Source organism: Schistocerca gregaria, chromosome 3 (assembly GCF_023897955.1).
Source record: "Schistocerca gregaria isolate iqSchGreg1 chromosome 3, iqSchGreg1.2, whole genome shotgun sequence".
NCBI classification, from domain to species: domain Eukaryota; kingdom Metazoa; phylum Arthropoda; class Insecta; order Orthoptera; family Acrididae; genus Schistocerca; species Schistocerca gregaria.
This window is the reverse complement of record NC_064922.1, coordinates 553,431,672-553,455,731: the sequence shown is the minus strand read 5'-3', so window position 1 is coordinate 553,455,731 and position 24,060 is coordinate 553,431,672. Positions and strand designations below refer to the sequence as shown.

The following is a 24,060-nucleotide window of genomic DNA, read 5'->3' as shown; positions in this document are numbered from 1 at the left end:
ACATTGACACCGGTGTGTCAGACCCACCATACTTGCTCCGGACACTGCGAGAGGGCTGTACAAGCAATGACCACACGCACGGCACAGCGGACACACCAGGAACCGCGGTGTTGGCCGTCGAATGGCGCTAGATGCGCAGCATTTGTGCACCGCCGCCGTCAGTGTCAGCCAGTTTGATGTGGAATACGGAGCTCCATCGCAGTCTTTAACACTGGTAGCATGCCGCGACAGCGTGGACGTGAACCGTATGTGCAGTTGACGGACTTTGAGCGAGGGCGTATAGTGCGCATGCGGGAGGCCGCGTAGACGTACCGCCAAATTGCTCAACACGTGGGGCGTGAGGTCTCCACAGTACATCGATGTTGTCGCCAGTGGTCGGCGGAAGGTGCACGTGCCCGTCGACCTGGGACCGGACCGCAGCGACGCACGGATGCACACCAAGACCGTAGGATCCTACGCAGTGCCGTAGGGGACCGCACCGCCACTTCCCAGCAAATTAGGGACACTGTTGCTCCTGGGGTATCGGCGAGGACCATTCGCAACCGTCTCCATGAAGCTGGGCTACGGTCCCGCACACCGTTAGGCCGTCTTCCGCTCACGCCCCAACATCGTGCAGCCCGCCTCCAGTGGTGTCGCGACAGGCGTGAATGGAGGGACAAATGGAGACGTGTCTTCTTCAGCGATGAGAGTCACTTCTGCCTTGGTGCCAATGACGGTCGTATGCGTATTTGGCACCGTGCAGGTGAGCGCCACAATCAGGACTGCATACGACCGAGGCACACAGGGCCAACACCCGGCATCATGGTATGGGGAGCGATCTCCTACACTGGCCGTACACCTCTCGTGATCGTCGAGGGGACACTGAATAGTGCACGGTACATCCAAACCGTCATCGAACCCATCGTTCTACCATTCCTAGACCGGCAAGGGAACTTGCTGTTCCAACAGGACAATGCACGTCCGCATGTATCCCGTGCCACCCAACGTGCTCTAGAAGGTGTAAGTCAACTACCCTGGCCAGCAAGATCTCCGGATCTGTCCCCCATTGAGCATGTTTGGGACTGGATGAAGCGTCGTCTCACGCGGTCTGCACGTCCAGCACGAACGCTGGTCCAACTGAGGCGCCAGGTGGAAATGGCATGGCAAGCCGTTCCACAGGACTACATCCAGCATCTCTACGATCGTCTCCATGGGAGAATAGCAGCCTGCATTGCTTCGAAAGGTGGATATACACTGTACTAGTGCCGACATTGTGCATGCTCTGTTGCCTGTGTCTATGTGCCTGTGGTTCTGTCAGTGTGGTCATGTGATGTATCGGACCCCAGGAAAGTGTCAATAAAGTTTCCCCTTCCTGGGACAATGAATTCACGGTGTTCTTATTTCAATTTCCAGGAGTGTAGTAAGACACGATCTGCCAGACCACAAGAGTGATGTACAATTACTTGTCGGATGTGCTCTTACGCGTTGCAGGATGGTATTTATCATACAGACATGGAAAACATAAATTGATACGGCATATACTATATCGAATGAATTCAATTTTCCCGCATTTACTGGGAATATTCATTCTAAGGGAAAACACGTCGTGTTGACATTTTGGAAAATTTCTTTTCTTCCGATAGAATAGATTAAAACTTAAGTTTGAGCTGGAACCAAACCGACGCCTCATATATGCTCGTTTGTACGAATCTCGAACGCCAACCACTTGCCTGCCACGAACTCTTAAGGTCCCGACCCTGCGTACAGACACATAAGCCACATTTCAGTTGCGTAAAGCTTCCTTTGCTATTTTCTCGAAATTGCCAGACTAGTGCACCTTACTAGCTGCAACTATGTTGTTTTAATGGCCTACTAAAGTTGTACAAAGTTGGGAGTAAATCTGTGATCCAACGGGGTGGCCTCCCCTTGTCAGTAGTGTGTTTTCATCCCTCCAGCCGTTTCCATTTGAGTTCGCGGCGTATTTCCGGACGGCGTGAGTTCATCGGAGACATCATCAGAGCCCCAGAGAAGAGTGAGAAGACCACTCTTGTTATCTATAAACATAAAAGAACCAACGGATAAGGTAAGCAGTAGTCCGTTTCAGTTTGCTGACGACGCCGTAAAGTGCGGGATAGCGCCTTCTTTGAGTGACTGTAGAAACATGCAGGATATCTCCTACTTCAATGAACACTCGTCGTCGAGGACAACTTACTGGGTTCTTTTCAACTGATAAAAAACCGCAACAGCTGTATCAATATGATTTCGTGCCATTACAGTCCCATCTTCAGGTAACAGTTTTAAGGACATTATGTTTTGAAAGGCCAACAGATTCCTACCTGAATATGTGAATGTAACGCCATGACACTAGTCGTGTTTAACATAACATTTTGACGCGGCTGTTGCTGTTTTCATCAGTTGAAATGTATCATCACAGGTGTGGTTATCCTTCGCATCAAGTGATTTGTAACTTTCTGGGTTCTATTCCTTAAAAGGATTTAGTCCCTCTCATATCTGAGAACCTATTCCGTATGCTCAGACCTTAACAGCCTACACTTTGGTATTGTGTGAAGTGCTTTTCAGAAATCTAGGAATATGCAATCTGCCTGTTGGGTTTCATTCATGGTTCTCAGGATGTCGTAGGAGGAAAGGGTAAGCTGATTTTCACACTAGCAACGATTTCTAAATGCGTCCTGATTTGTGCGTAGCTTTTCTCTCTCATGGAAATTTGTTTTGTTGGCCCTTACGAATGCTTAAGAGTTATGCAGCAATCCAGCGTTAAGAATATTTGTCTGTAATTTTACAGATCCTTTCTTTTACCATTCTTATGCACAACCTGATGAAAAGTATCCGGACACCTATTAGTATACATTATTATGGACTGTCTCCACCCTTCGCCTTTCTGATGGCTTGATGCTGGGGACTCCTTTAATGAGCTGAATGTCTGTGGAGGAATGGCAGCTCATTCTTCCCCAGGAGCCGAAACCAGAGAGGATAGTGATGTTGGTCGCTGGGGTGTAGAGGGAAGTCAACGCTACAGCTCATCCCAGAGGTGTTACATTGGGTTCAGGTCGCGACCCGGACAGACCAGTCCATTTAGGAATATTATTGGCCACAAACCATTGCCTCACAGATGCTGCTTCGTGACGGGGTGCACTGTCATGTCGATGTAAATAGGCATCGCCACTGAAATGTTCCTCCACTATGTGCAGTAAACAATACTGTAAAATGTGCTCATCTCCTTCTGCACTTAGCATTTTCTTAGTTGCAATAGGGTTATGGCTTGCTAACCATGGAAAACACCTCCACACCGTAACACAACCGCCTTAGGAATTCACTGTTGGCATTACACATGAAGACCAGTAACGTCCTCACCGGCCGGGGTTGGCCGAGCGGTTCTAGGCGCTACAGTCTGGAACCGGGCCACCGCTACGGTCGCAGGCTCGAAAAAATGGTTCAAATGGCTCTGAGCACTATCGGACTTAACATCTGAGGTCATCAGTCCCCTAGAACTTAGAACTACTTATACCTAACTAACCTAAGGACATCACACACATCCATACCCGAGGCAGGATTCGAACCTGCGACCGTAGTGGTAGCGCGGTTCCAGACTTAAGCGCCTAGAACCGCTCGGCCACTGCGGCCGGCGGTCGCAGACTCGATTCCTGCCTTGGGCAAGGGTGTGTGTGATGTCCATAGGTTAGTTAGGTTTAAGTGTAAGTAGGCTGTTTAGGTTTTCTTATTGGTAACGCCACGTAGCGCTCCGTATGAAAATCACTGGCTGTGCTGTGTGCAGTCAGTGGCTTGTTGGCATTGTTGTAATACTCGCCATTGTAGTGTTGGGCAGCTGGATGTTAACAGCGCGTAGCGTTGCGCAGTTGGAGGTGAGCCGCCAGCAGTGGTGGACGTGGGGAGAGAGATGGCGGAGTTTTGAAATTTGTAAGAATTGATGTCATGAACTGATATATATATTATGACTATTAAGTTTGAATCTTTTATTTAGCTGGCAGTAGTGGTGCTCGCTGTATTACAGTAGTTCGAGTAACGAAGATTTTTGGTGAGGTAAGTGATTTGTGAAAGGTATAGGTTAATGTTAGTCAGGGCCATTCTTTTGTAGGGATTATTGAAAGTCAGATTGCGTTGTGCTAAAAATATTGTGTGTCAGTTTAAGCACAGTCTTGTATAAGTTTTTCTAAGGGGACGTTTCATAAGTAGTTCTAAGTTCTAGGTGACTGATGACCTCAGAAATTAAGTCCCATAGTACACAGAGCCATTTGAACCAGTAACGCCCGCCAGGAATTTACCAAACCCACTTTCATTGGTTTTTCATAGGGTACAACGTGTTTCGTCACTCCAAATCACCAGTTTCCAGTCATTCACTGTCCAGTGGCTTCACTTTACAGCACCTGAAACGTCGTTTAGTGTTGACTGCGGAAATGTGCAGTTTATGAGGAGCTGCTCGAGTATTATGTCTCACACTTCTTAACTCGCTATGGACAGTCACTGTGCTAGCTGGACTGCACATAGCATTTTGGAACACACGAATGGATTCTTCAGCTGATTTCATGCGATTTTCTACAACTACCATCCGAAACTCTCAGTTCATTACGTGATGTGTGCCTGGTCTTGATTTAGTTGCGGTTACATAGAGGTTTGAAATGTCCCTGATGGATTTTTTGCTCAGATGAGATCCAGTGAATAGTTCACGGTCGAAGTAACTGACCTGTCCTGGCCGATCCACTCAGTTATTACTGCTGCTCTACTAACCACACACTGCGCTTTGCCTACTTTCCTACTGACAGGTCCCATGACGTGGAGTGGTCGATTTCGCATTACCTAGGGATATTCGGATGCTTTTGATAGACAGTGAATGTTGCCACAAAAAGCAGACTAGCACTGGCAAAAAGTTTACTCCTGATCAACAATAGTCTACCAGTATCAAACATAGGTCTTCATTTGAGGAAGACATTTCTGAGAAAATACGTCTGGAACACAACATGGTATGGTAGTGAGAGATGATCGGTGGGAAAACTGGAACAGAAGACAACAGAAGCATTTGTGATCTGGTGCAAAGGAAGAATGTTGAAAATTAGGTGGGCTGATAAGGTACGTAATGAGGAGGTTCACCACAGAATCAGCGAGGAAAGAAATATATGGAAAACACTGACAGGATGATAGGACATCTGTTAAGACATCAGGCAGTAAATTATATGCCACTAAAGGGAGCTGCAGAGGGGAAAAACTGTAGAGGAAGACAGAGACTGGAAAACATCCAGCGAATAATTGAGGACGTAGTTTGCTATACTTAGATGAAAAGGCCGACACAGGAAGAATTCGTGGAGGGCCGCATCAAACCAGTTACAAGACTATCCGAAAATAAAAAAAGTACTGGTTGGAAACTAACTTGCTCTAATCCTCTGTGCGTCTTCAGTAACTCACATGCAGAGGGAGTACAAAGCTCTATAAACAACAATGGCTCTGAGCACTATGGGACTTAACATATGTGGTCATCAGTCCCCTAGAAATTCTTAAACCTACCTAACCTAAGGACATCACACACATCCATGCCCGAGGCAGGATTCGAACCTGCGACCGTAGCGGTCACGCGGTTTCTTGACAAGCGCCTAGAACCGCAAGGCCACACCGGCCGGCTGTAAACAACAAAAGTATAACATAGTACCGTGCGTAAGCCGTTCGCATTCAAAACAACTTGCTGTCTTATGGAAGGGATAAATACAGGTCCTGCAATGTTATCAAGAGTGTTTTATACGAGTCTTTCTGCAAAATACTGCCGTGTATGTTTTATTATACACCGTAAACATTATTTTCAAAAATTACTACATACCTTACCAATTCTGCTGGTCTGTACATAATCAGTATGTAGTGGGACATATACTCCCCAGAAAACCTCATAGAATATGTGCGGTACGTTAAAGAAATCTTCAAATGTTATGTTGAATACTTCATGTTTTTTGCTGTGTTTTGGTACTGTCTTATTATACTTTTTTCTTTAACTTCCATTCTCATAAAATGGTTCTAAAATTAAATATTTAAGCCTGAAAATCCTAGGTTCATGTGAAAACATGGGTCTAGTTAGATTCACGGGAGACAGATGTCAGACTTCACCGTCTTTCAAAATCGGTCAACTTAGTTCTTTTTGGTAACGAAAATGTATTATTTATCACAGAAGACGACAGGTTTTGAGCCATTATTTTTCAAAAATATGCTAAATAAGTTTTAACCACGAGACAGTTAATTTCCAAAATATTGTGGTACTGTGTTTGGACAACAAGCTGAGAAACAGACATGAGCCAGTAATCTATGGATCAGAGACATCACCACAGTAAGTTATGCTCTACATAGTTCGTGAGGGCTCTAGTAATGCTTTGTAGCTAACTGATCAGCATAGATGGCTGTCACGCAGAGGACCTTGGCTCAATTCCCGGCACTGCCAAGGATTTTTCCTCGGTGCGTGACCAGGTGGGTGTTTTCTGTAGTCCCCTAAGGTTCAGTGCTTGGCTTGCTGTACACGTATATCAAAGGTATTCCGGCTGTGTTACATTCTTATCAATTCAACTGACAATATCAACTATCGTACAGGAGGGAAACTAGTGGCATATCAGCGCTGTCCCAGACTTCAGTAGCCCTCTTTCCGTTTCTTTATTCCTTCTGTTTCTTTTTTTCCTCCTTCTCTTTTTCTCACTTTTCTAGAGCCAATTTACTTCTGCAAATTTGATCTTTTGGCACTGCTGCCTTTTTGGTCAAACTACTTTATCCACATTTGACAGGAATCTTACATTATGAGAAACTCACTTAAATCAAATTTAATAGCGCCGACATTACTAGAATGAAGTTCATTACTATAAAATAATAATACCAATAGTTATTAATATTAGCGTAGTATTGGATGTGCAATACCCGTTATGTTAAATGTAAAATGAAATTCTAAGAATCCCTGATTGGTAAGGGACTAAGGGACTGGCATTGTGGAACAATATAAATGCTCAAGTAATTAAATAAAGAAAATCGTACAATAGTGCCCGCGTTTCGAGAAACTACTGCTTAATAGCTACAGAATACATACCTCAGCTCTGTCAAAACAAGGAAGTAATAATATAAGAGAAGAGAAACGTAACTAGAAATAGTGGTGAAGCTTCTTATTCAAATAAATGAACGTACTCCCAGCTGTATTTTAGTACGTAAAACAGCTGCACAACCTGAAGCCTTTTGTGTATGAATGAAACAGCTGCTTCCTTTTTGGCTTCCTTATTTCCTAACGCTGACTTTATTCATGGCCAACACCAAACTTTGCAGTGTTTAAAAAACCCCAGTCGCTTACAGTTTTCATATTTTAGTAAGTTTATGCAAAGCTTTATACTGGATGTTTATTATTACTATTATGTCACCATTATTTGTATTCATGCATTTCATATTTCAAAGTTTCTTTATTACTTTTCCTTAAAACACTCCTCAATATGTGGTGAAACGCTTTATGATATTTTGTGATATGCACACAACAATAAATAATATTCATGATAAACATGAACGTCCACGAATTACAATAAATGTTTGTCATAACATTGAAACACCAATCTGAAACTATTCCAAAAGTTTATTTGTAAACCTCTGATCTCTGAACGTCTGGATGTGTTTTCCTTTTTAATTTTGTATTCATGCATTTTATATTTCAAAGCTTCTTTATTTACTGTCTGTCTTTAAAAATGTTCTCAGTATGCGACGAAACGCTCCACGATAACGCATCATACACACAGAAGATTTAAGGTATAAAAGTAATAAATAAAATACTCCATACATGTGATGTTTATGTCATAACATTTATACACCAACTTCAGACGATTCCAACGTTTCAAGTATAAACCTCTGGTCTCTGAGTGTCTGTATTTCACTTAAAAAAAGAATGTCTAATTCATAGTTCTATCCAAGCAAAACTTGTACACCTTGCGTTTTATGTGTTTCTGGTAGAGCTCAAGGCAAAAGTGACTCGAATTTAGATTTTACATTTCTTGTCGTCGATTTCAGGATTGAAATATTGAAAAAATTACACAATGCTATTATAAATATGCAAATTTTCTGAAAACAAGTGTTAAGAACTATTAAAAGTAAACATAAGAAGAATGTTATATCGTTACGCTGACGACGCTTTCAATGTGCATAGTGGCTTTTAAAAAATGAGACACAATATTGTATTCTGTGACTAAGGACCTACGTATTGAAAACATTGTTTCTGTGCGGAGCTGGTCTGGAAAACCTGTGTTAAGGAAGGATGTGTTGATTCTCTCTCAAGAATGTATCTGAGCAGCCAATGATCGGTTTGCTACTTTAAACAAAGTAATTTTTATAATTTTATTTTTGATAACAGCAGGAACATTAAATTAATTTAGATATTTTTTCCACATAGAAACCACAGATTTTCGCGTGTTTTAAAATTTCTAAGTTGTCTTCAGAACACACACACAGACACACACACACACACACACACACACACACACACACACACATGTCTGTGTGTGATTAGTGTCAGTTACATCTGTTTGTCACAATTTCTTTCAATCTCTACTAAGGTGCGAGTGTTAGACGGTGGTTTCTACAGTTCTGCATGCTGTTGATTAAATATTTCCACAAATATTACAAGTCACCAGTAAAATTTTTATGTCCGCTGTTTTTCTGACAGTCCAATCACAGACCACGCTTCAGAAACAAAAGAAGGTAAAATCTATGACGAATTTTTAAAAAAGCGTTTCATTCAGTCAAGAAATTTCCCATATCAAAAAGAAAATCACTTATTTTTAGTGAGTAAGAAACAGACGGCAGGCTTACAAAATAACGAGATTGGACTCGCGTTGTCACAGCCGACCAGATAATAGTTTAAAGTTACCTTACTTTTGCACATCGTTGGTAGTGAAAATTTGTAATATTGATGACACATTTGAGATGTTGAACACTTACATATGTTTAGAATTTAACGTTTTGATTGTAATATCGAACTAAATTGTAAGACATGTCTAGCCTTGTGTGACAGTTATATTACCGGAGAAACGTGAACGTGAGAAACGGTAGAGAAAGCGTGGCTACTCACCCGGCCGAGGACACCTCTGCCGCCGTCCATGCGAAGGTGAGGAGACATAGCAGGCTGGCAGCCGGCGTGCCTCTCACCATCCTTCCCGGCGTTCCACGTTGTCAGCCCTCTCAGCGAAACCGCACAGGCGGCGGGACTTCACGTCACTTGGTAGACGAAGGGCATCGCATGGCTGTCACACATGTTTACGAGAATTCGGGATCGGGGGCAGTGGCGGTAGGCAGTGGCCGGTGCGCGTGGTGGGCCAGCGCTCGCAGCAGCATCTCAGGCGGCAGCGTCACATGGGGCGGCCGTATTGTGGGGGCTGCGAGCGGAGTGGAATCTGCACGAGCGCTGCTCCGGGATTCGGCACTGGGCGAGGAAATTGGCGGCGGGCGGGCGCGCGCTTGTGTGTGCGTGAGTCAGCGTCCTGTGTGTGTGTGCGGCGGAGGCGGCGCGGCGCCACGGCGCATGCGCCGACGCGACCGCAGCATCGACGCTGGCGACGCCGCGCCTCGCCGACGGAGATGCGCCGCTGCCGCTGCCGACGCGACCACAGATGGCAGCACGCGCGAGAGACCGCCTCCGGATCTGCTACGCCGTTCCTACCATAAGACCAATTTGAAAAATATAGTTTCTACCGGGTTCACAGCCGTGACAACATTCTTGAGAAGAATTTCCTCTAGCTGAAATACCCGGCATTTTCCGGGTATTAATTTTTCCAATTTTCTATAATAAACGAAAACTTATGAGTACTACTGTAGTAGACTTGATCGGAGATGATTCAGGACCGCTATTGTACGCTGTGCGCAGTAACTTCGAATGTCTACAACGCGATTTTGTAAACGACTCTATGCCAACGCTTCTTTGTAGCTCTATAGATGACTATTGTTTTCACCTATGGCCGTTTGCGCTTCGCAGTTGAAAGCTGTTCAAAGAGCCTAGACTGAAGCGCCTAGAACCGCTCGGCCATTGAGAGCTGTCAAAAGCGCTGTCAAGTTTCAGCGGTTTTCTTCATCTGAGCCGATTGTAGGAGTGTCTTAGTAGTAAAGAAAAAATGTATTAAAACGTCATGAATGATGCGGCATTTTTTCACGCATCTCAGTGTTTATGACATCATTCCTATTGAACTATGTGTCATACAGTGATGTATTTGGATAGATACATTCAGTAGAATATGTGTACAATGTCTGCGAAATATGTTGGGAATAGAGTTAGTAACAAAGAAGTACTAAACTTAAACGTCGTGCAAGACGCAGTTTTCAGTGTTGAAGACGGCATATCTCTTGAACTACATCTGGTACCATTATACAATTCTGTAGGCGCATTTAGCAGCAGATGTGGATTCTTTCTTCGAAATTTATTGCAAATGGAGTTAGTGGCACAGAAGTAATAAATTGAAAAAGTCATTCACGATGCGCAAGTTTTTCACACGTCTCATTGTGTATGACGTCATATCTCCTGAACTATAGTAGGTAGATAGTTCTAAACCCCACATAAATTGTTGCCTGACAGTAAGCGATATAGGTACCAAGTGCCGGTCCCAGTGGTTTAGGAGGGAATGTGAAGCATAAACACACACACACACATCCAATTGTATAATACCATATGTATGGAGTTTTTTTTTTTTGCCCATTAAGCCGTGTCGGCTGTATAGCCTTATCAAACAACTGCGTACATATAACAAAAACATAATTATAATACAGATTACGAAGCAACCGTTGATGTAATCACCAGAATATCATTAGACTAAAAACTACTCACAATACTTAACTCATTAACTTCGTATATTTTGGATTAAAGCAAGTTTCATGGATAGTCCGTAGTTGGTTTAATATAATCGCATCATAAGCACTCCGCCTTCAGGCCACAAAAGGCCCACCGGGACCATCCGACCGCCGTGTCATCCTCACCTGAGGATGTGGATAGGACGGGCGTGTGAACAGCACACCGCTCTCCCGGTAGTTATGATGGCTTTCTTTGACCGGAGCCGCAACTATTCGGACGACTAGCTCCTCAATTGGCATCACGAGGCTGAGTGCACCCAGAAAAATGGCAACAGCGCATGGAGGCCGAGATGGCCACCGATCCAAGTGCCGGCCACGACCGAGAGCGCTTAACTTCGGTGATCTGACGGGAACCGGTGTATCCGCGGCAAGGTCGTTGTCTGATCGCACCACAAAGTAAGTAAAAATTAAATAATATGTAAGTATAAGTAAAAACAGGAAGTAAGCAATAATTGAAACTGTCTCACAGTTGAAGACGTCGTGCAATAAAATGGTTTACTGCATTACTGGGCCTGAAATCTATACTCACCTAGAATGTCAACAAAATAATGCAAATATGATCATGGGCGCCTGCAGAATTTTTTGCAAAAGGAGGCAAGATCTTAATTTTGCAATTATTGATATAACTGAGTCGGCGAGTTTGAAAAAAAGTGCCATGCCTCAAGGCCTAATTTCACTAGTACACAAAACTTATCTTACGCTAAATTATTCATCCATTCAGTATTCTTAAGGCAGATTGATACCCATACGCTAATGAATAGTAACCCATATGCATAGCACATCTTATGTTATTAAGATCAATGCTAATGACACACTTTTGGTTCAACAGTCTAAAATTACGTCCTCAAATGATACATTCAGGGTATCTAACAAATTATGGAGCATAAGTTTGAAAATATTCATGAAAGATACACTTTCCGAAAAAAATCGCAACATCCAAAAATACACTACTGGCCATTAAAATTGCTACACCAAGAAGAAATGCAGATGATAAACGGGTATTCTTTGGACAAATGTATTATAATAGAACTGACATGTGATTACATTTTCACGCAGTTTGGGTGCACAGATCCTGAGAAGTCAGTACCCAGGACAACCACCTCTAGGCGTAATAACGACCTTGATACTCTTGGGCATTGAGTCAGACAGAGTTTGGATGGCGTGTACAGGAACAGCTGCCCATGCAGATTCAGCACGATACCACAGTTCATCAAAAGTAATGACTGGCGTATTGTGACGAGCCACTTGCTCGGCCACCATTGACCAGGCGTTTTCAATTGGTGATAGATCTAGAGAATGTGCTGGCCAGGGCAGCAGTCGAACATTTTCTGTATCCAGAAAGGCCCGTACAGCACCTGCAACATGCGGTCGTGCATTATCCTGCTGAAATGTAGAGTTTCGCAGGGATCGAATGAAGGGTAGAGCCATGGGTCGTAACACATCTGGAATGTAACGTCCACTGTTGAAAATGCCGCCGTCAATGCGAACAAGATGTGACCGAGACGTGTATCCAATGGCACCCCATACCATCACGCCAGGTGATACGCCAGTATGGCGATGACGAATACCCGCTTCCAACGTGCGTTCACCGCGATGTCGACAAACACGGATGCGACCATCGTGATGCTGTAAACAGAACCTGGATTCATCCGAAAAAATGACGTTTCGCCATTGGTGCACCCAGGTTCATCGTTGAGTACACCATTGCACGCGCTACTGTCTGTGATGCAGCGTCAAGGGTAACCGCAGCCATGGTCTCCGAGCTGATAGTCCATGCTGCTGCAAACGTCGTAGAACTGTTCGTGCTGATGGTTGTTGTCTTGCAAACGTCCCCATCTGTTGACTCAGGGATCGAGACTTGGCTGCAATATCCATTACCGCCATCCGGATAAGATGCCTGTCATCTCGACTGCTAGTTGTACGAGGCCATTGGGATCCAGCACGGCGTTCCGTGTTACCCACCTGAACCCACCGATTCCATATTCTGCTAACAGTCATTGGATCTAGACCAATGCGAGCAGAAATGTCACGATACGATAAAACGCAATCGAGATAGGCTACAATCGGACCTTTATCAAATCGGAAACGTGGTGGTACGCGTTTCTCCTCCTTACACGAAGCATCACAACAACGTCTCACCAGGCAACGCCGGTCAACTACTGTTTGTGTATGGGAAACCGATTGGAAACTTTCCACATTACAGTACGTTGTAGGTGTCGCCACCGGCGCCAACCTTGTGTGAATACTCTGAAAAGCTAATCATTTGCATATCACAGCATCTTCTTTCTGTCGATTAAATTTCGCGTCTGTAGCACGTCATCTTCTTAGTGTAGCAATTTTAATGACCAGTAGTGTAATTCATATAGAGTAATGAAATCTGGGTAATACGTTTGTCTAGGTAACACATTTAAATGATTAACATTGCAAGATAGATGGTTAATGTAAGCGCAAGACAAGTCATTGAAAATATGAAATGCTAGTACATTAATAACCAGTGTAGCCGCCAGAACGTTGATCGCAAGCATTCATTGTGTTCTATTGGTACCAGAAGTCAGTTTGTGGGATGGAGTTCCATGCCTGCTGCTCTTGGTTGGTAAATACAGCGGCGTTTAACGCTGTTTGTGGATGACGCTCGATTTGTCGTCCGATGATGTCTCCTATGTACTCGACTGACAGAGCTGGTGATCGAGCAGGCGAAGCCAACGTGTCGGCACCGTATATAGCATGTTCTGTTACAACAGCGGTATGTGGGCGAGCGTTATTCTGTCGAAAGACACCCCCTAGAATGCTGTTCATGAATGGCAGCACAACAGGTGGAATCACCAGACTGACGTACAAATTTGTAGTCAGGGTACATGAGATAACCAAGAGAGTGCTCCACCTACCATACGAAATCGCACCGCAATTCATAACTGAAGTGCAGATCCGGTGTTACTAACATGCAGACAGGTTCGTTGCAGGTTCTCAACTAGCATCATTCTAACAAACACACGGTCATCACTGGCAGCGAGGCAGAAACAGCTTTCATCATAAAATACAACAAACCTCCAGCCAGCCCTCCAATGATCTCTCGCTTGACACCACCGTTAAGTCGCATATGGCGATGGTTTGGGTTAAGTGGAATGCACATTACAGGGCCTCTGGCTCGGAGATGTCCTTGATGTAACCGATTTTTAACAGTTCCTTGTGTCACTGTGATGCCAACTGCTGCTTAAACTGCTGATGTAGATGCATTTCGATGCGACAGAGCTATACGTCGAACACGATGGTCTACCCTCTAGATAGTGCCACGTGGCAGTGCAGAGTACATTCTCGTAACCACCGCTGCCAGCAGTGATATACAGTGGCTACATTCCTGCAAAGTATTTCTCCAGTATCGCAGAAGGAAAATCCAGCTTCTCGTAGCCCTATCACAAGACCTTGTTCAGACTCAGTGATGTTATTAGTGGAGCCACTAAAGCCTCTCTTACGCGACTGGTACGAAATCTGAATAAAAATGTTTCTCCACATATAGAAACAAGTCTACCAACTTTCGTTTGTATGTCACAACTCCTTGCTGTTTCGATTATTTCCCTTAGCGTAATTCATATTCCGATAATATTAAGTTGAAACTAAAAATTAAAAACATAAAATATATCACAAAAATCAAAACAATTGAGAAAGTCCTGTTGGATACCGTCAAAAATAACCAACATTAATACCCCTCGAAGGGGCAGTCATGGAATACAATATTTAAAAGTCTTATTGAACCCTACTGTCCTCTACAACAGTTTGTCCGGTTATAACACTTTACTTCTTGATGAATTTATTGCGTTACGTCCATGTTCTTTTTTTTATTTTTTAGTGTTGACGGCAACAACTTAAGGTGAACAGATTGTTTTCAAATCTACGTTTTTGGAGTTGGTTAAGTGAAATGTAGCCTATGGCCAGTAGAAGACTAGGTCTGTTGATTTAAGAATGTCCCAATCCTTGGGGAGTCCATTTTTTCGACTTTGAAGTCTGACACTTTTTCCCCACTCCTCTAGCGCAAAAAATGACGTTTAAGTTTCTCAAATTACTTATTTTGGCTCATAGGTTAAGTACCGCAAAAATTACATTTTCTTTTTTCATCTTATGTATTTCAGTCCTGTGAATAAAAACGTTCACACATATAATACAAGATGGCTGTGTTCTCCGTAGTTTACAGCTTTGAGATGTAAAATTGAATGTACTACCAGAAAGCTAACAGGAGTCTTTTCTGTCCACTTAACAATTGTAAATTGCTATTGTGCTCCCACTGTCGGCAATGGAATGCGGATTTATAGCGGGAATTGGAGACACATTAGCGGCACGCGTGTAGTGCTGTCACATTTATGTCGCAGGAAGCCACGCGTCAGGATGTTGGACACCTCTCTTTATGCATCTCGGAAAGCGCTGTACGAGGAAAACATAGAGAAAATCATAAAATGCAGGCATTCACGGACAGTATATGCGTAGTTACTGATACTCGTTTTATGGATCACGGCTCTATGTCCATAAAACAAGTACCAGCTAATACACTGAGAAAAGATGGGGACAATATGCACAGGGTGACAATTATTAAACTACATGAAATAAAATTGTAATAATTTCTGAACGGTTTGCGTAAGGACGTGCAAACTGCACTTTTGGCCGCGGGGCATGATGGGTGTTAATATGGTTGGGTTTAACGACAAAGCCCACTATCAATTGGATGGTTTCGCCAATAAGCAAAATTGGCGCATTTGGGGGACTGAGAATCGGCATTTAGCAATCGATAAATCTCTTCGCCCTCCACAGCTGACTGTGTGGTGTGCAATGTGCAGTCACAGAATAATTGGTGCGATGTTTCTTGATGGCACGGTGGCTCCCAAACGGTACGTGAAGGTTTCGGACGATGATTTCTTCCCCATTATCCAAAGTAACCCTGATTTCGACAATATGTAGTTCATGCAAGAGGGTGATGTCCAGGAGCAGCACTTTGGGGACCGCATTCTGGCTCTAGGGTACTCGATTGGCCACCATGTTCTCTAGATCTCAACACGTGCGACTCCTTTTTGCGAGGCTGCATTAAAGACAAGGTGTACAGCGATAACCCAAAACCATTGCTGAGCTGAAAACAGCCATTCAGGAAGACTTCCACTGCATCGATGTTCCGACACGTCTGTGGGTCAAACGGGATTTTGCTATTCGTCAGCGCCACATCGTCGCCAATGATGGCAAGCATATCGAACCTGTCATAATCTAAATCCGTATATCTGTAGTGAAGTTCACATGTTAAATAAAGTACGTGGACGCTGTAGTTTGTAACATGGCTCAATAATTGCCACCCTGTACTTCGGCAGTGTTCTGTAAAAGGTTGCAGCCACCTTCCCTGCAGAACAACGGAGAAATGGTCGCCGCGCCAAGGAACCGGGATAATCTCCCTTGAACAGCATGACCACGAAATAAGCAAAAGATATAAAGTGGCTGATTAAGTCAGTATTTCCCGTTGCGCTCAGTTATTTTAAATCTGCAGTTTAGAAGAAACGTAGAAAATCCGATAGCGCATTGCCGTTGTTGTTCAGAAACAGGATACAAAGTACCGAAGCGACTGCAGCCGTTATGAAATACACGACATGTATTCGCAGTTGCGGACACGAACTACCATCAGCTGTACAGTGGAATGTCGACAGTGAATATTTGTGCCAGACTGGGACTCGAACCGAAATTTCCCGCTTACCGCGAGCGGTCCCCTCATCATTAGGCTACCCGAAATCGCTTCACGGCCAGATCCGAACTTCCATATAACGTCAAATATGTCTCTAAAATCTGCACTCGTACATTCATTATGTACATTTCTGTACTGGGGAGACATTTTATTTGAAAGTCGCTTTTCCAGTATAAATATGGCATTGCAGTGCCTATGTTGTTTGGAATTACGATGGAATGTTCCTGCTGACACGCATGCGAAATCAAAGAACATAAAAAGTCACGTAGAATGGTGTACTTAAAAATGAAAATCCGTTCAGCCACAATCGATCATCAAAGATCGGCAATTTTTACTAACTTGGAGGGAAGTGAGTTATACACATGTTCCAACGCCTGCAAATGAAAAACGGTTACTCCAAATGAAAAGCGTCAAGCATGAAAGTTGTGGAGAATCAATTTTTGCGTAAAAAGAACTCCCAAATTTTAAAATTCACTGACTCCTTTGCAAAGATACAAATAAAAACGTAAATGCATCGTAGCGCTAAATTACTACTGTATTAAGGCTTTTTGTGGAGTTAAATTACTTTTGAACACTAAATCATATTAATCCAAATATTCACATTTAAGGGCAGTTTAGTTAGGGACCTACCTACGTAGTTACGTGGCTGTTTTTGTTAATTTAGTTATTCAAGCACGTGTTTTATAGTGTTGTCTGTTAATTACTTGTGTAATTAACTTTCTAACACGGGATGACTTCCTCGATTCGACGCAAATCGACGATGAGACCGACATCGTCGAGGAGGGATACGATTTAATTAAGATCCTGTGCCAAAAAAGACGAGGAACTGATGATCACGTTTCCTCGCGGACCATCCTTCACGAAATGCAGAAAAATATAACCAAAACATAATTTAATTGTGTAGGCTTCGCGGCCAGAGTAAGCCGGCATAAAAGTTTTGTGAGCATCGCATCGTGCCATAATGTAAAGAACCATAACGGAAACACCAACGTTTCGGCCGCTGTTACAGTGGCATTTTTTCTGGGTCTAATGATCAGTAAAGGTAATTTGACTTCCCAATACAAAGTTTCATGGTCTTGCGGCCCCTCACACGTTTACCTCAAACCACAAACAGTCGCAAGCTCAAATTCTTGTTTGGCATGCCTAAAGTCGATTAATTATTTGCAGCTTGCACATATTTATAGGCCAGCAAAAGTCTACTTGACCTAAACTATGATCGTTTTAGCGCATTGTTCCTAATGGTTCTGTTTTTGGGAGGAAATATGGAAATTTGTACGTTACCTTAGATCATTCTACTGCTGGGAACTAGTTAACAACTGTTACATAATGTTTTTATTGGATCAAATTACTTTAGGTTTTGTATTTCCATAAAATTTCGTATTTTGTATCACTATTTTATAGAAATGTGCAGGAGCATCATGTGGGCGTGACCATATTTATCAATACAAAATACGTCAAACAAAATCGCCACGAAAATAGTAGCACGTATAGTTACATTGTTTATCGTTTTATCTTAATATTCATAATAGCTCTCTTTCTAAAAAGGAAGATGAGAACCTGTACATTATCTTCTTTCGTTTTATTGACGCAAATTGTATATGGCAATTGTTACAATGGTAGTATTGAGCATCTTATATTTCAATGGTATTAGCTACAATCTTTGTAGACAAAATAAACAAATTAATCTTTCGTTTCTTCCCTTCCTAATATTCATGTTAATACCTTAAATAGTGCAGAGCACACACAGAGCATAGCTGTTCACTCAGGTTTATCGTTGTCTTGTGTGCCACGAGGTGTTCGGTTGTCCCTGAGAACAGTAAATGGCGTAGCTATATGCTATCGTCTGTACTGCACCTAATATGATGGCTACACCTTTAAAGCCCAGTAATGCGGCAAACGTTTTTATTGCATGATATTTTCAACAATTCCCTACTTACAATTTTTGCTTGTATTTACATACTGTTTAATTTTTATTTATTTTATCATACTTTAGACTATTTCTTAAATTTTGAATAAAAATCATCAGCAATGGGGGCCAAAGACTTCCTGCCTAAGAAGTCACCCTCATTCTGCCAACGGCCTTGTCGAAGAGGCTGGAGGGGCGGCAGAGGTTCAAGGAATCTTCTTGACTTTGAAGTGGGAATTTGCCCTAAAAAGCGGAAAAATGAGCAATGATCAACAGCATGAGGACGCAGAAGGCAATGGAAATCATTTCATTAAAGACAGACAGTATATATCCATCGGACATCTGCTTTGTAATCCAAAAAGTGTCATGACGATCTCTCCATTGGGAAACGATTCCGAACTTGTCCCTCATTTGGATCTCCTGGAGGGAACTGCCAAAGGTGGTGTGACCATCATAAAAATATTGAGTAACCAACGAAAGGGTAATATTCAACGAGTCTGGGCGTGGAACTTGAGAAGTTTAAACGTGGTAGGGCATCTATAAAATCTGAAAAGGGAAGTGCGAAAGCTGAACCTATATATAGTGCGCGTCAGTGGAGTGAAATGGAAAGAAGACGGCGATTTTTGGTCAGACGATTGTAGGATAGTATCAAAAGAAATAGAAAATGGATGAAATCTGGTTTCGTAGGACAGAGCGGATCAGGTTATGGTTGTGGAAAGGGGCCAGGATCAGTTACTGTTAGTTGCACAAAACACACAAACTGTTTTTTCCTAAAGACACTTAACCGCACATGCTCTTATCAAAACAATACGGCTGAAGACCCGAACACAAGCTGTTAAAATTACTTTAAGGAATACACATGGGTGAAGGCCTTAGGATAAAAAAAGGAAAAAAAGTTACATAAAGTCTCGGCTGAAGACCACATACTGAACATTGATGAACTGAAGGCTTAAAGTCTAAATAAGAAAGATTTGAATTAGAGCAAAATTTCCTTTTTTAACGTAAGCTTTAAATAATTCAGTCTTGAAACCTTAAGACCGTATTTTAAAATTAATACAGACTAAATTATAGACGGCTGAAGGCCTCGCACAGTACTTAAGACAAAAGAAAATCACAATTCGAAAACAACAGAACAGTGGTGCTCAGAAGTGTTCCAAGGGTCGGCCTGAGGAGGTAGCTCTAACATAAGTTTAGGTGAGAAGGCAGCCAGGAATAAGATTATGTAATCAGATGGCAATCCGACCCAGAGACGACTGAAGGAATGACCAAAAACCTAATCAATTCCCTTCCGGCCGACCATCGGCACGATAACGGAAAATGTCAGTCGAGGACGAAGATACCAGCAGAACTACGTCTTCAAATTGTCGTCTAAACACAGCCAAGGCACAATAACCACTCGGAAATGTGAACAACAAAGGCTGTCTAACTACACGCCGTACCGGACAGCATCAACACGGCGAGGAAAAACTCACTGCGGAACACTACGCTTATGCCCTCGCCGTGGAGACTTCCTCGTTGCTCTGTCCCAACCGGCCGACTGCCTACTCCAGTACGCAGACAGCATTAACATAACTGCTCGGTCGAAATTACACAAGCTAGACACAGTTCCAAGAAAACACTTGCACCAAGAATTCTGACAATCCTAAAAACCAATCGCTGTGGAACAATAAGGACGAATCACAAGTCGACACACGCAGAGTTTCCATTAAGAGGTCGGCTACCAAATACACGTCGCCCGATGAGACGACCGACAGAACTACCAACCAACGTGCGCTGCTGGCCGGGGTGGCCGACCAGTTCGATCCTGCCTCGGGCGTGGATGTGAGTGATGTCCTTAGGGTAGTTAGGTTTAAGTAGTTCTAAGTTCTAGGGTACTGATGACCTCAGAAGTTAATTCCTATAGTGCGCAGAGCCATTTGAACCATTATGAACCAAGGGTCGCTTCCGCTCCAGTCTCCATCCGTCGGCCAGTGCATGTGTGTCGCCCACGGTCGTCGAGTACTGGCTGTCCTGACCTCACTGCTGCTACGTACCAACTGAACTCCCTGACGCACGACGAGCCGGAAATGCTGGCGCTCGCTTCAAGGATAATACGACAGTGTTATTATCGATAAACGCTGCTGCTGCTACTCACGGACAGGCAAGCCAGCAACTTAGTGACGCCAGTAAATCGAATAAGAAACGGGGCGTCAGTTCCGTAAAGACAAGCTGTCAAGCAAGAAACGGCATGAACTGGGATAGGATATTCTATGCATAGGGCAGAGAGTGGGTTGCTGTGAAAAGTTTAGTGATAGGATAGTTCTCATTAGAATTGACAGGAAGCCAACAACGACACTATACATGCCGACGTCGCAAGCAGAGAACGAAGAGGTAGAGGAAGCATATGAGGATATTAAAAGGGTAATTTCTTACGTAAAGGGAATGAAAGTCTAATAGTCTTGGAAGATTGGGAAGGGGTGTAGAGAGCGTTACGGCAGAATATGGGCTTGGTAGTAGGGATGAGACAGGGAAAACACAATTGAGTTCTTTAATAAATTTCAGCTAGTAACAGCGAATACTCTCTTCAAGATTCACTAGAGGAGGAGGTATACCTGGAAAAGATAGGTGGAAAGACTTCAGTTAGATTACATAATGGTCAGATAGAGATTCCTAAATCAGATATTAGATTTTAAGGCGTACCCAGGAGCAGATATAGACTCAGATCATAATTTAGTAATGATGAAGAGCGGGCTGAAGTTTAAGAGACTAGTCGGGAAGAACCAATGCACAAAAAGAAGTGGGATTCGGAAATACTAAGGAAGAAGAGAAGTGCTTGAAATTCTCTGAGGCTGCAGATACTGCGACAGTTTAGTTGAAGAGGAATGAACATCTCCAAAAAGATCGATAACAGAAGTTAGAAAGAAAAACGTAGGTACAAGGAAGTAATTACGAAAAAATCATGGATAACAGAAGAAATATTTCAGTTGATCGTTAAAAGAAGTAAATAAAAAACGCGTGCAGAGAAATTCAGGAATATGGAAACGCAAGACAGTTAGGAACGAAATAAACGGGAAGTGCAGGGAAGCTAAGGCGCAGTGGTAGCATGAAAAATGTGAATAAATCGAAAAAAAGAAAAGATTACCGGAAGGACTGGCTCTATATATAGAAAAGTCAAAACAATCTTTGGTGAAATTAAAATCAACGGCGGTAACACTAAGAATGCAATGGTAATTCCACTATTAACTGCACCAGAGAGAACCGATATTTGGAAACAGGACACTAAAGGCCTCTGATGACGTGATAGAAGAAGAAACAGGAGTCGACAGAGTAGATATAGGGGATCCAGTATTAGAATTGGAATTTAAAAGTTTGGAAGACTTAAGATAAGGCAGAAGGGATGGATAACATTCCACGGAACTTCTAAAATGATTTGGGAAGTGGCAACAAAACGACTATGTAGAATTTATGAGACTGGCAGTGTACCACCAGACTTTCGGAGGAACAGCGTCCACACAATTACGAAGAAGGCAAGTTCTGACAGGTGCGACAATTATCGCCCAATTAGCTTAACAGCTCATGCGTCCATGCTGCTGACAACAATAAAGTATAGAAGAATGGAGAAGAAAATTGAGGATCTGTTTGGTGAAGTTCAGCTTGGCTTTAGGAAAGGTAAAGGAACCAGAGAGGCAATTCTGACGTTTCGATTGATAATGGAAGCAAGACAGAGAATAAAGATATGTTCATAGGATTTTGCGACCTAGAAAATGCATTCGAGTATGTAAAATGGTGCAAGACGTTCGAAATTCTGAGAAAAATAGGGGTGAGCTATAGGGAATGACGGGTAATACACAATATATACAAGAACCGAGACGGAGCAATGATACTGGGTGAACAAGAACAAGGTGCCCAGATTAAAAAAGTGCGTAAGAGAGAGAGGTAGTCTTTCAGCCCCACTGCTCAGTCTATACCTGAAAGAAGCAAATGACGGAAATAAAAGAAAGGCTCAGAAATTCCAGCTGAAAGGATATCAATGATAAGAGTCGCTGATGATGTTGCTGGTTAGCACACTGGATTCGCATTCGGGAGGACGACGGTTCAATCCCCTCTCCGGCCATCCTGATTTAGGTTTTCCGTGATTTCCCTAAATCGCTTCAGGCAAATGCCAGGATGGTTCCTTTGAAAGGGCACGGCCGATTTCCTTCCCCATCCTTCCCTCACCCGAGCTTGCGCTCCGTCTCTAATGACCTCGTTGTCGACGGGACGTTAAACACTAAGATCCTCCCTCCTCCATGACGTTGCTATGCTGAGAGAAAGTGGAGAAGAATTACAGGATTTGTTGAATGGAACGAACAGCGAAATGAATACGGAATATGGATTGAGAGTAAATCTAAGAAAGGTAAAAATAATGAAAAGCAGCAGAAATGGGAACATCGAGAAACGGAACATCAATATTGGTGATCATGGTGTAGACGGAGTTAAGGAATTCTGCTACCTAGGCAGCAAAATAACCCATGATGGACGGAGCAACAAGGAATTAAAAAGCAGACTAGCACTGGCAAAAAGGGCATTCCTGTTCAAGAGAAATCTACTATATGAAATATAGGTCTTAATTTGACGAAGAAATTTCAAAGAATGTACGTTTGTGTGGTAGTGAAACGTGGACTGTGGGAAAACCGAAACAGTAGAGAATCGAAGCATTTGAGCTGTGGTGCTACAGAAGAATGTACAATTAGTTGGACTCATATGGTATCTAATGAGGAGTTACTCTGCAGAAACGGTGAGAAAAGAATTATGTGGAAAAGACTGAGAAGAAGAAGAAGAAAAAGGATGATAGGACTCCTGTAAAGACATTAGGGAATGACTTCCGTGGCACTCGAGGGAACTGTAGAGTAAGACAGAGATTGGAATACAACCGGCAAATAACTGAGGACATAGTTTGCGACTGCAACTATGAGATCAAAAGGTTGACACAGGAGAGGAATTTGTGTGGCGGGCCGCATCAAACCAGTCAGAAGACTGATGAAAAAAAAGTTGCTTTGTAGTTTGTGTTGTGATTATATTTTTCTGTTATGTATACAGCCATTTGACAACAGCTGCACAGACGCAGCGCCTTACTGCACAGAATAAAAATAAAGTGGAAATAAATAACAGGCGAAGTACGAAACTAATTTATTGCAACAACTAGAGAAACGTGAATTCAGTAGAATTCTTATTTTTCCCGCAACTGCAACTGTAGTTTCTTGTAACAGATAACCAAGACTCAGGAGATTTGTACTGACAAAAGTGTCGACATAGGCTGAATAGTAGTATACTACATGTAGATTGATTTGGAAAAAAAAGTTATGTCAGATCCGTATACGCCTCTTGCATATGTAAGCTCAGTGGCACAGCAATTTAAAAGTTAAATATTGAGACTTACAATTACAAAACAACTTTCTTTTTTTCGTCATAGTCACCATGGTTGAAGTCTAGAGCCGGCCGTTGTGGCCGAGCGGTTCTAGGCGCATCAGTCCGGGACTGCACTGTTGCTGCGGTCGCTGGTTAGAATGCTGCCTCGGGTATGGATGTATGTTATGTCCTTATGTTAGTTAGGCTTAAGTAGTTTAAGTTTAGGGCACTGATGACCTCA

General features: G+C 42.9%; 1 protein-coding gene across 3 annotated transcripts in view; it reads right to left on the bottom strand.

The window, feature by feature from the left end:
- LOC126354266 (gamma-aminobutyric acid receptor subunit beta-like) overlaps nt 1–9,495 on the bottom strand; it is a 298,711-nt gene extending 289,216 nt beyond the window's left edge. Inside the window, exon 1 of one of the 3 annotated variants that reach the window (XM_050003798.1) lies at nt 9,074–9,495. In XM_050003798.1, coding sequence (XP_049859755.1) covers nt 9,074–9,153 — 80 coding nt within the window. In that variant the 5' untranslated portion in view covers nt 9,154–9,495. The remainder of the gene's footprint in view (nt 1–9,073) is intronic. The other 2 variants (XM_050003797.1, XM_050003799.1) reach the window with 2 other exon arrangements.
- Between the last annotated feature and the right edge of the window lie 14,565 nt (nt 9,496–24,060).